Raw genomic sequence first — 13,666 nt, 5'->3', positions numbered from 1 at the left:
ACGAGAACAGCTCTGATGGGGGACGTAATATAGGAACCTTATAAGCAGTATAATGAAACCTCTCTCAAATCAACAGTTTACATCATATTTATGAAATTAAAAGTCATTTATTCTTCAACGTAAGAAATAGTCGTCACAGTAACCATCAGCTCTCGCTTAAATCTAGTGGAGTCATACTCAACAGGAAGATTAATGTTCAGATATTGCTCAAATCACTCATAGAGATCTAAATTAGTTGTAGGCACCCATAATTTTTTCAGTTTTATGAGAATATATACTTTGATCCGGAATTACCCTGATATTATGTTTATAATTTGATAAAATATTCAATTGCTGCAGCCTTTTATCGGTGATATCATTTAAGGATCAATGTACGTTACGTATAAACAGGGCTGGCTTGGGAACTATGATACTAAGGTCTCATCACGATCGACATCAACATGCTGAAAGTGAATAACTAGTGATTTCAGTCGAGATTAGGGCTAAATCGGTCAATAGCATGTTCCTGTTATCACATATTTGATGTTATTTTTCCACTTCTTTGAAACAATGGTTGTTCAAATCAAGCATTCTATAAAGCATAAAAATTTTATGAGTCCGGTTCACTGAATTATCTGATATAGTCATTCGTATAAAAAAAATTAGGGATGCTCGATGAGATAAGATAAGATATGCATATAATCAACATCTTGAAAAGTTATTGAATTCCATGGGTGTCTTCATTTTTGCTTTTATTAAAATTTGACGGATTTTCCAAGTTTCAAGCTGAAAATTTAATTAATAAACAATGCTTATCCAGAAGTCAACGTTTGTCTTCTGTATCGTACTCAAATAAGAGCCATGTACAATTTTTATGTACAATTTTTTTTTTATAAAGATTACGATATGGATTGACTCAATTATTCCTTCTTTATTCCATATTCTGTCAAATGTAGATGAGAAAGTAGAAAAATATTAAATGAAGGATAATTAGGGAGGAGTCATTCGCTTCTCAATCTCTCCCAATATCACACAAAAAATAATAATAATAAAGTGAATTGTTAGAAAGGAATGTATACCCATACACAAATATTGCTATAATTACTTAAGCAGAAGCATTTCCTACTGAAAATTTTTCATTACTTCTCGTGTTTCAGATAAGGTGAAGAAAACCCAGAAGAAATTCAAAGTAGAAAGCTCAATTTATGACTCGAAACTTTTTATACATCTTATCGCTCATTTAAGGTTCTTTAAAGAATTGGCAAGAGTTTGTACATGAAATGTACATGTCCCCTAGTTTTTCTATGAAATTATTACCAAAAAACCATCATTCATATTCTTGTTGAAGGAACCATACCTATTTAGTTCCTGAAAATTCTCTCAACGATTATTTTTCATTTTACAATTTCGTGATCAACCAGAATGAATTAGCATTTATGATCTGGAAAACGATGAAAATCTTCCGTATGAATTAGTGTCAGATAAAAAATTATCAGTTCCTCCCAACGCATCGAATTAATAGGTAAACACATAAAATGGTTCAGTTCATAAATAGTTTACAATCATTCTCCATTTGTTTGAACTATCGTTTTCATGTTAACCAAATATTGACTTTATTTTTCCGCCTTAGGTATTTGCGCTAATTTGTCATCTTATTACCCAATAATGTTATCAGTAGCGAATCGAACATGCCACATGTACTTCAGTTTTCTAAATGCATCATTCGCTGAAATCACCCAAATCAATTGAACAGGAGAACATGATCTTTGGACTATCAGATCGTTCTGTTGGTTTTAGATATGTATTTATGTATTCTAGAATACATTCTACCCAATTTTTTTTTATCTCTGTATCTATATCATGTAGTACTTATCCCTTATGTTGAATGCATACTGTATTATATTTCAGTGTAAGAAAATTTGATCCAAAATTTTCATTTTAAATGTGGAGGGTGGAGGAAAGGAAGTGAGGATGAATAAAACAAGAAGTATCAATAACTGACTTAGATTCACATCTAAATAGGTTCACAATATAAATAACAATAATAAACTTATATGAAATAATGTTGAATTTCCTATAATTTTTGACTATAAATCGTAATAATGGATTGAGTGATCCAACAAGTTTACAGCCTGCATATTAATTGCTTAGTTTTCAAATTTCATCATCTGGAATGAACACAATCTAAAAGTTTTTTAGAATTATTAGTTATCAAAATATTCAGTCTCTCCTTATCATTAATATCCATTATTTCGATGATTCAATGAGGCTGATATATAATTTCCAAAAGTGGCATCAATTGTGTTACTTTAGAATAATGTGCTGGTTTTATCACAATGATATTACGATAAATGTAAAAATAAATATAATTTATTTATTGGGTCCAACTAGCTCGGCCGCTAGTAGGCAAGCCATCATAAAAATATCAATTCTCGAAAAGCAGTGATGGCTGAAATGACCTCTTCACTTATAAAAAAGTTTGGAGAATGAACAAAAAAAAATTCCTGATGTACATCACTGTTTTTCGAGAAAAATGGGGTTTTACTGTCCATACAAATGCTTAATTCTCGTGTCTTTTAAATGAGTATGCGATTATCAAAAGATATGCTGAATATATAAACAAATTTTCAAAATACTGAATTAAGCAGGTGGGTTGGTACGTTTTGAGGGTGGAATGAGATGATCAGGCAACTTCAGGGGTAGGTCGTTTCCTTCAACTTTGACCTCGATCAAATGCATGGCTAGAGCAAATTCGTCGGCATCCAACATTCCATCTTTGTCTATATCGGCGAGTTTCCATATTTTACTGAGAACGGTGTTGGGCAGCTTGGATTTCACCATCTCCACTTTGGCAGCTGAAAAAAATTGTCACATTCAAACTAAACTGAATGTTATTCAGGGTTCCAACAGATAGGAGTTATAATGTTTGAGAAAAGGGGTTGTCGCCACTTCTGAATTTTCAGAGAATTCTGAAATCTATCAGGAGACAAATAAAAAACGTAATATCGTCAGTTTGGACATCCGGTAACAACACAATCAGCCTTTTGTCTAATTTTTTGCGACCGAAACATGTCGTAATATTTGGAATAATTGAAATAATGTGCACTTTGACTTTCATTGACCTATATATGTACATATACAATTGCACTTCGAGGAAAAATGGGGCCTTTTCAACAGATAAGATCATACTAGGTTTATTTAATAGGATTTTCATATCTTATGGCAAGGATATATTAGATTGTTTTTGCAGGAGTGTGAAATGGTTTTATATAATATGAGTATATGAATCTGAATGGGAATGATTATATGATTATTATTATTGTTTTCAACTGGAGCTAGGAATATCGAAATTAAAAAGCAGATATTGCTCATAAAGTTCCTTTAGTACTGCAACGCTTATCTATATAATTCAATGATTCAGCGATAAAAAACAACGTGAGAGTTAAATAAATGCTGGACGAACTCTGAAGATAGCACCTCACATGGATTCGAAAAGTATCATTCAATTTGAACATGGTAACGAGCTATGATAGCACAGCTATCTGTCATATAAGTTACGATATTGTTAACGATGATAATTCGATCGTGGAAACGTTCTTGGATCTAAACTTATTTTCCAATGAGAAAAATCATCTCGCTAAAGTTCCTACCAATTCCATTTCAATATTCAATATGTGGAAATACGAATTTGACAAAAGATCTCGGAAAACATGAAAACTAGATTTTATTTTGAACAGTATGACTGCGATACTGGCAGTAAGAAAAAATCTTGCCCACCCTCAAATCATAAACTAAAATCGAAGAATATCGAGCACTGTTATTCTGAGAGTCAAATAATCATACGAGATAGCGATCGTGTAATAATTCATTATCCTATAACGTACGAATTTTTTCGTATGAACATATAACAGGCACAGTAATAATCCAGCGAGTGGAACATCGTGGACATATATTTCTATTTTGTACTCCGAGGCGTTTGCCATTTGAATTAAGAGGAAATTGCAGTTTAAGTAGCCATTTCATGTGCTTATAATATCAAATTACCATATCTATTTCATCATTATTTTCATGAACTATATAGGAAATTTATGGAAGAAATCTAAGCTGGATTGCTGTTTTTTCAATGGGGATAAATAATGTACCTATATATTAAGTGGAAAGAATTTTTTTAATCTCGTAGTACTCCACAGATCACTCATGTGAATGAGGAAAGAATGATTTAAAGTGATGAACATTCGTAGTAGAGAACAACCAATTTTTTTATCTTTTCTGAAATTTTCAAGATCATGTTTGTAGATTTTCAGATGCCACAATAAGAATGAGACTGACCTGTCCATTTGCATTCTGACTTTTTCTTAGAAAACTATTGAAGATCTATGTGATTTGCTGTGTTAACAGAGAGCCACCAAAGATGAACAAGAGTTGGTAAAAAATGTGTATGTATGATAAATAAATTCAAGGCAAGATCTGAAAATAGAATACTGAAAGCTAGAATTTGAGTTGATAGTCTGCTAATAAATCATTTTAACCATCCCTTAATTTTTGTGACTATTTTGAGAAATTTAATCAATACTAAATTATTCTTTCTCATTACATTGATAACTAGGAAATTATAAGAAATGATGCACCATGTTTCTATTTGTTGAAATAAGATTGAATATTGTTTTTCGAGGGAAAACGCACTACATGGAAAACGGCCGATTATAGTCAGCCCAAGGGTGGAGCTTTTTTTCGAACAAATTGAATGTTTTGTATGAATAGATCCAGACAAAACACTGTAATTGCGGGTTCAATCATTCTAATCGATTGTGCATCCGTTTGATTACTGGTTTATAGGTTTATAACGTCATACAGCGCTTCAGGATGACAATGAGATTGTTCAATTAATTTGATTTTACTTCGAATCTTCTTTTGTGCAGGTGTATTCAATCCTAGTAACTGGCTGCATGACTCAAGGTCCCAATAGATAAATAAAATGAAATACTTCAAATCTGCCCCACTTGTTAATAAACAATGAAGCCTTTCAGAAATGATGGCACATACAAACAAAATGAGGAAAGAAGAAGTGATTATTGAAATGGTTTTTAACTTAACCAAGTCGCCTACAGTCAGATGATTCAGATTCTATATGAGGTTCTTCTTCCACAATATTTCCACGAATTGAAATCGTGATTCTCTCTATAAATTCCGATTATCTGTGTTGATTTGAAATACCACGTTCGAATATTCATTGGCGAGAAATAAAAATCAACACTTGCGGAAATGAGTTTTTCATATCACTCACCAATTTTTTTGCCTTTAAAATAGGAAGATCTGAGCGAAGAACTTGTAGAGTCTTCGTTGGATGGTACTCAATTTGCGTCAAGGTGTGGTATGAAAGGGTTTTAAGCCCTTATTTCTTCCAGTACAATGAAAAAATTCAAGGTATCTGAAACCTTCAGGTAGGTCGGGGGTCTAAATGTACTGTTAATGGGCAAACTTCTAAAACTCCAGTTTCTGAGAAATAGTTTTTTTTCCATATTCGAGAAAAATACCGTCTATAGGCGCTCCTTCTAGGTATGATATCGTGTGACAAAGAGAAATATTCACAAGCACTAAATTTAGAATGGAAAACTTACCCATGCCAGTGACTTTTCCATCACCAGAAGACAACTTCTGGAATATTTCATCATATTCATGTCGTTTCCTACCAACAATCCAATCCAATTCTCCAGCTCCAGCATCAATACCCTCTCCCCTTTTATAGCCGAAAGGTGATGCAGTGTCTTCAACATTATTGAAAGCACCCCCTTTAACAGGCCCTCGGGCTTCTACATCATTAGTTTCCTCCAAAGGAATTTGTGCCATAAGAGTAGAGATATCATCAGCCAACATTCGATCCACGATTTCCAGGAGTTTAGGCTTTAGTGGTTGGAATTTTGTGAAATCCATATTGTATAGAACTTCTTGCATTTTCTTGAGTTCTGGGAAATCTCCAGGGGATATCAAATGCTCTTTTTGAATCCTATCATAAATAGCACCTAAGTTCTTGATTAAGTCTTTCTTCTTTGAATCTTTCCCAAACACAGATGGCATTTCTTTCCTTAATTCTGATATGATGTAGGCATGCACCTTAGCTAACCTTGCTCTTTTGATCAAATCATTCAATTTTCTTAAGGCAGCATTGCGGGGTAATGACTGAAGATCTTTAAATAAATCTTGTTCTTCATCTTCGAATAATCTTCGATTCACGTCATACCTCAAAGGTTGATCCCAGAAAGATCCAATATAAACTCTAGCAACTTCAGGTGTTTGTAGAACTTTTCCCAAGGACCACATAAGAGCACCATAAACTCTCATTAACTGTTGATGATCTATCATATCTGCTTTGTTGAGAACAATACGAATTTTGTCATCATGTCCCCGTAAGGCTTCTATAGACCTACGAAATTCATCAGAAATGTCTAGTTTATGAGCATCAAAGAGTAAAATAATCCTATCTACTCTCTCGGCAAACCATTCCAGAACTCCAGTAAAATCATATCCCCTGTCAACTCTTTGCTTTTCTCCAGATAATATGCCAGGAGTATCAATAATTGATATATTCTGTAAAACTGGAGAATCTACTAAGGAACACTGGAGACGATTAAGAAATGCGTTTCCAAATTTAGATAATGGTCTAAATTGACGTTTTGGATCCACAACAAGAGCATTTCCAGGTATCATACCCTCTTTCTCATCGTACATTACTGCTATAAATCTGTCTGTTGTTGGTTCTGGTCCTATTCTTATCCCAGGGAAATCTCTTTCTAATAGGTATTTAATGAATGTTGTTTTACCAGTAGAATACTGACCAACTAATAGTATCATAGGCTTAGCATCGAAATCGGAATCTTCCAACTGAGGTGAATGAAAATCGTGAAAATTGTAACATTGTTCCAGGGGTAATAGTTTAGTTGAGTATATATTTTTAAGGCCTTCGACGACGTTGCCATAACGTTCGCTCTTATGACTGTCCCTTTTGAGCCAACTAAACATTTTCCTAGGTTTCGTACTGAAATAGTTTTCACTTCTAACCACCCACAAGTTAGTACTTCGCAATGTTTTGAACCACTGAACGTTTATTACCATACAGCCCCAACTCAAAACCATAATGACGTTATTGACGTTTGACACATCAACGATTACCCCTCCTTTTTGGAAAGCAACCTGACAAATGACAAACCTGCATACCAGTCAGGTAAGTGTATCGCAATTTTTATTATTTGAATTGAATTGAATTATGAATGAATTATCTATATCCAATTCAATCTTGTAATATAAATTAAATTCCAAAAATGAAATGTATTTCTTTTATCCGATTACAGATTACTCTTTAGTTTGGCTACCCACCTATTTCAGTTTAATAAACACCTGATAGGTGGCGCCACCCGTCAACATAATACTCACTGTCCGACTCCTCCAGCCTTTAAGTATAGCACTTTTCAGTAGCATAATCACTTGGGCCCCGTGCGCGGCCATGAACGGATCCTGGAGCGGTGGTAAGTTGTAAGCGGTAAGTCCTCGAAGATGGCTATCCCGTAGCTGTCTTGGGGCACGCAGACTTCGACTTCGAGGTCAAGTACACCTAGTGACTTGACCTTTGAAGTGGATAGTCGACTTCTGCGCTTATGATGCGCACGTCTTGCTGCCAGAAAAATTTTAAATAATGAAAATAACATTCCGCCATCTTTGTTTCGATGCGTCACGTGGTCGGTCTGGTTGGATTACTTGTCGAACGGCCCCCGTATATTCTGAACGAAATTATTTTTTGCCCGCCCCTGTATAAATTTGGAAAAATACTTTTTGTACGACCCCCGTATAAATTACGGTCGAAATACTTTTTTGGTTGCCCCCGTATATTCAGTCCCGATTTCGACCGGCTCCGAGAGAGCGACGGCAGCGCCACATTTTCAGTTCATTTTGACCACATTTTGCGGCAACGTGCTGAACTAACGGCAAAATCGCCTACTAATTCTGACCCCTCAGGATTTCGCTGGCATTTCATGGGCATATGCATGGGAATTTTATGAAGGAAATTTTTACTCGAATGATTTTTTTTTGCTTCCAAATGAAAGTGGGGGTTTCCAAATAGGGTGAAATCGAATTATTTCCTCGTTTTTTCCAGAAATTGCCAAGTTCTTCGCGATTCAGTGGGATTTCAGGCGGATGCATGGGAAGGAAATTTTTACTCTGATAGTTTTTTTTTTACTTTCACTTCACGTGGGGGTTTTCAAATAAGGTGAAATCAAATTATTTCCTCATTTTTTCCAGAAATACTAGTTCTTTCTTCGGGATTCAGTGGGATTATGGTCTATATGCATGGAAATTTCATGAGTGGAATTTTTACTCCGATTTTTTTTTTGCTTTCACTTCCGTGGGGAATTTCAAATAGGCTGAAATCAAATTATTTCCTCCTTTTTTCCGATAATTTTGTTTTCCTCATATGTGAAATTCCCCACGGAAGTGAAAGCAAAAAAAAAATTTTCCCCTCATGAAATTTCCATGCATAAGACCATAATCCCACTGAAAGAACTGGTATTTCTGGAAAAAATGAGGAAATAATTTGATTTGACCTTATTTGAAAACCCCCACGTGAAGTGAAAGTAAAAAAAAACTATCCGAGTAAAAATTTCCTTCCCATGCATCCGCCTGAAATCCCACTGAATCGCGAAGAACTAAGAAATTTCTGGAAAAAACGAGGAAATAATTTGATTTCACCTTATTTGAAAACCCCCACTTTCACTTGGAAGCAAAAAAAAAATCATTCGAGTAAAAATTTCCTTCATAAAATTCCCATGCATATGCCCATGAAATGCCAGCGAAATCCTGTGGGGTCAGAATTAGTAGGCGATTTTGCCGTTAGTTCAGCACTTTGCCGCAAAATTCGGTCAAAATGAACTGAAAATGTGGCGCTGCCGTCGCTCTCTCGGAGCCGGTGGAAATCGTGACGGAATATACGGGGGCAACCAAAAAAGTATTTCGACCGTAATTTATACGGGGGTCGTACAAAAAGTATTTTTCCAAATTTATACAGGGGCGGGCAAAAAAATAATTTCGTTCAGAATATACGGGGGCCGTTCGATAAGTAATCCAACCAGACCGACCACGTGACGCATCAAAACAAAGATGGCGGAATGTTATTTTCATTATTTAAAATTTTTCTGGCAGCAAGACGTGCGTTTCATAAGCGCAGAAGTCGACTATCCACCTCAAAGGTCAAGCCACTAGGTGTACTTGACCTCGAAGCCGAAGTCTGCGTGCCCCAAGACAGCTACGGGATAGCCATCTTCGAGGACTTACCGCTTACAACTTACCACCGCTCCAGGATCCGTTCATGGCCGCGCACGGGGCCCAAGTGATTATGCTACTGAAAAGTGCTATACTTAAAGGCTGGAGGAGTCGGACAGTGAGTATTATGTAGACGGGTGGCGCCACCTATCAGGTGTTTATTGAACTAAACTAGGTGGGTAGCAAAACTGAGAAGGAATCTGCACGGCTGCCATAGAATATTCATTGTCAGATCCCAGATGGCGCGCCTATCTACATATCGCTTCTACACTAGAATTCTTATTTCAGGATTGAATGAGATCAACCCTACAGTAGTCATCAATTTTGATACTAATTAGGGCACAAAAAATATTAAAAATTTTTCCGCACTAATGATTCTTCACCTACTGGTGTAAATTAATACTCACAGGGTTAACTGAAAGCGGTTGACCATCATTCATCTATCAAAATCAAACCACAATTCAAGTATTCCAACCCATAGTAATTCTGGGCAAAATCAATAGTTGCCTTGATTAGGAATTAATCAATATATTGGATCAATTGAATTTGAAATTAGTAGCACTGGGCGCTTTGCTAGGAAGATCAGAAAATGTATGATTGCCTAATGAAATTATTCGGTTATCAATTATCGATGAAATATTTGAATCCTTTTGATGAAAGGTCTTCTTCCTTCAAGAAAATGATTCACCTTTGCTAAAAAAGGAAACAACAAAACAAGAAAATTTCAAAAATCGTTATATTGTACAAAATATTGAATAACATCCACAAAGTAAATACAATATGCCTTATTGTGAACAAATAACTCAAGACCAAGATTTCTCATTGAAATTGTTACAGTGAAGAATGTTAAAACAGTTAAGATTTTTTGCTCTTTGGCAACTGTAAAATTTAAGGACACACTCTTTTTAAGTTACAATTGCAATCTCTTATCACAGATATATTTAATTTTTCAAATAGATTATAAACAAATGGCACAATTTCTGGTTAGTAACGTGCGTTGAAATAAAATCGTCTTTAAGAATTTGTTTGAAAAGTTTTCATAATAAAAACTAAACTGGAATTCATTGTCAACTGAAACACAAATTGCATATATTTGCACTCAGTGAATAATGTGGTGGTAGAAGCCAAGCGCTACGTTTAAACAGAATATCAACCTATAAAAAATTTCCAAAACTACTTGACGACGAATTTTTTTAAACGCAAGTTATGACAAAAACCTATGACTCAAATTTTCATTTGAATATAAAAAAAATATTCAACAGAGAAGTTTAATATAATTCAATATTTAATTGATATCCTATGAAGAAGTACATTAAAAGAAAAGATTCAAATAAATATATATGCACTACTTTGTACATTATGTAAATCATAATATTCGAACCCCTTAGTGCATAGGAAAACTCACAAATCAAATCACTCAATAACACAGGAATTACGTACTTTACAGAGTTTAAGTTGTTACTCAATACACTTTCACTTATACAGGATGATCCAGTTTGAAGGAAGGAAATCCAGAAAACGATGGACACTCAAAAATAATATAAATTGGTGTAATGAATTATATTCCGTAAATGCCTCTTTTACAAAGTACAAGGTATTCAAGTTTGATTAGATGAATTTTTAGATTTTCTTTCGTCTCCTTCATTTTCCACCTATCAAACTCGACCACCCTGTATTAAAAAAAAAGTCAATTTGTTGATGTTAGGTGGATTCTTGAGGGACAGTCATTAATGTTTTATTGATACATCAAAAACCTCAAAGATCATTGCAGCTTCTAATTCAAACAATAAATTATTCAAAATACAAGTTCCCCCAAAGCAATTTTAAGTAAATCAGGAAAATTCAGGAAGTTTGTTGTAACAGATGTAGTTTCTACTTTACGCATTATTTAATCACCAACATCACTATCATGGTCCCCGATCAAAAACAAAAATTCAAAGGCTAAACTCAACAATAAGGTGCCCAATAAGTCTCCTAAGGCCGTTAAATATGGAATTGCTGAATTATCAGGATCAATACTGACTTTCCACATAGCTAAAATCATAACTTGGGCAATGTAAAGCAACAAAACAACTTGTATCATAGCAGCCGTCAAGTATACCAACAGGAAAATGAATGTGAAAGATGTGTGTCCAGCTTGAAGATAACTAATAGTGTAGGAAAAAATTAAATGCCCAGGAATTACCATTAATAGGAGCATCTGAGCAGTGCTAGCATGAGAAGTCTCTTTAGTATCACAGAAAACAGCACATGGTTTCAAACAAATAGTCATACTATTTGGAACATGACCCAGTTTAGCTTTCATATGAAGTTCTGTAGATATCCTACTAGCTTGGACAGCCACCAAATTACCTCCAACTCCATTTATTATAAGCTGAAATACTGCAACACCCTTATATTTAGCTACAGTGTAATCCAAGATTAAACCACCTACACTACTTATTATCATGGCACTTATTACTGGAGTCCACCCTGTACAGAGCACTTGTTGGGAATATTTTTCTCTACTTGCCATCCATGCCCACACTGGTATCATTACAAGAGCTATAATTATTGATACTGTACAAAACCAAATATCTTTTTCAAGAGTTTTAAGATAAAATGATGCCAACAAAGACAAACACGCCAATGTTGTGAGATCCCCCAAACTAGCAGCAATAGGTGTTGCAACATTATCAGGGTTTATATTGAGGCTTTTTGAAAATAAAACTACCCCTATCATGACTAAGCCTAAAATAAAACTAGCGCCAAGTGCTGTAACTACACTAGAAGCACACAGTAGGAGTACATGTTCAACATCAATTCCTCCTTTGGGCATCCATGCAAGCAATACAGCTGCTATCGAGGCTAGAAAACCAACAACTGTAGCTTGACACAGAATTAGTGACAAATTTCCAATTATCAGATTCAATTTCATTTTAGGATTGTCGAAATGTCCAATGTTTGCATGCGTGGAAAGTCTGGATGCCAAAGTCATTTCTAAGTTACCTTTCAAACCTAAAAGTGCTGGTACCAGAATATAAACTTCTGAAACTTCCTGATAAACCTGCCAATGCTGCACTTTATCTAGTAATAAACTAGCTGCTACCATGCCAAAACCAGCAAGAATGAAGGGTATAAACATCTGCACTGATGTAGCCCATAAAGATTCTTTTGTATCTGGCACTTCAATTTCTAATTCTCCTCCATTTAGCAACTGACAAGTATCAGACGTTTCTTCATACTCTTCCTCCTACAAAATAAACATATTTCCATTTGCTTATTTTGAATATGAAAATTGTGAACTCACAGCAGCTACATCCTCCCTTGATGTAGATTCTTCTTTCTGCATAGTTTCAGATGGAAGTTTCCGCCAGGAATCATTGATAATTTTCCTCTTCCTCAAATTTCCCACGACCATGGTGAATCAATTATTTTTACAACTGTGCTCTGCATAAAAAGCAGTAGCATTATGATAGAAGAAATTAGCAACTATTTCCAATGCCCAGATATATATAGATTACGAATTGGATTGCGTCTGTGATAATTATAGATTGCATTGTTTTTCCAGTTCCATTTAAAAGGTATAACACTACGGTGGATCCCTTAGATCTGTAGCCCTCAGAATATGCCAGCCTCTGATTTTCTTATTGGAATTCTATTTCATTGAATAAATGCTTTATAAACCAGAGCTAGTGTGAACATAAATTTAATTATAAAACTAATTTCATCACTAAGTAACTTCTGTTATTATGTAGATCGTATTCGTGTCACAATTTCAAACGTGTGTATTTAGAATCAGCTGATGCACACGTCTGCTCGTACATCGAATAATGATGTTTTTTTTTCTGACCGTGATTGAAACGAACTCATTTTGTTTTATTTTCTTACTTTCCTAATAATAATAACGAACATTGATTCTGGAAAGGTATCGAAAATTGTATGGGTGATCTATTTATGATATGAAAAAATAGAAATATATAAAAATAAATATTATGTAATCGGGGGTGTGTGAGCAGAACCGGACTAGGATATAAAAAAGGCTCTAGTCTAATGTAGCCGAATAAATGTTATTTCTCCAATATTCCAATGAATAAAGATCCTATCTAGTTGAAAACTTCTTGGCTCTAAAATAACGTTTCGAATACTCTTTTGCGAAATATGCTTGATCTGGCGAATATTTTCCTAAATACACACTGTTTTTAGAATATTTTTTCAGTCAATCTGTAAGAAATTCTGCATAGACTCTTTACAATTAGATACCTACTGACTTTCAATTCGATTGGATCGGTCTTTTTGAAAAACTATTTTTGTATTATCGACAAAATGATGTAGGCGTCTTTCCTAGAAATAAACGCGCAAAAACACATCATATTTAGATTCGAATTCAATAATTCGA

General features: G+C 34.7%; 2 protein-coding genes across 3 annotated transcripts; both read right to left on the bottom strand.

The window, feature by feature from the left end:
• Positions 1–1,967: 1,967 nt before the first annotated feature.
• On the bottom strand, positions 1,968–7,147 carry LOC123321546 (EH domain-containing protein 1-like). The gene is made up of 2 exons (XM_044909209.1): positions 5,598–7,147; positions 1,968–2,834 (listed from the first exon to the last, which is right to left on the bottom strand). Exons 1-2 carry the CDS (start codon positions 7,108–7,110, stop codon positions 2,620–2,622), a joined length of 1,728 nt encoding a protein of 575 aa, XP_044765144.1. The 5' UTR covers positions 7,111–7,147; the 3' UTR covers positions 1,968–2,619.
• A 2,859-nt stretch (positions 7,148–10,006) lies between these two features.
• LOC123321687 (solute carrier family 41 member 1-like) lies at positions 10,007–13,080 on the bottom strand. 2 transcript variants are annotated; one of them, XM_044909412.1, is made up of 3 exons: positions 12,578–13,080; positions 11,151–12,520; positions 10,007–10,991 (listed from the first exon to the last, which is right to left on the bottom strand). In XM_044909412.1, the coding sequence occupies exons 1-2, from the start codon at positions 12,686–12,688 to the stop codon at positions 11,177–11,179; spliced, it is 1,455 nt and encodes a 484-aa protein (XP_044765347.1). In that variant the 5' UTR covers positions 12,689–13,080; the 3' UTR covers positions 10,007–10,991; positions 11,151–11,176. The 2 variants fall into 2 exon arrangements, with proteins under 2 accessions (XP_044765347.1, XP_044765346.1); XM_044909411.1 differs by having other exon boundaries at positions 10,007–12,520.
• Between the last annotated feature and the right edge of the window lie 586 nt (positions 13,081–13,666).

Source organism: Coccinella septempunctata, chromosome X (genome assembly GCF_907165205.1).
Source record: "Coccinella septempunctata chromosome X, icCocSept1.1, whole genome shotgun sequence".
Classification (NCBI taxonomy): Eukaryota; Metazoa; Arthropoda; class Insecta; order Coleoptera; family Coccinellidae; genus Coccinella; species Coccinella septempunctata.
Note: the sequence above shows the minus strand (reverse complement) of the source record. Positions and strands in the feature narration are given on the sequence as shown.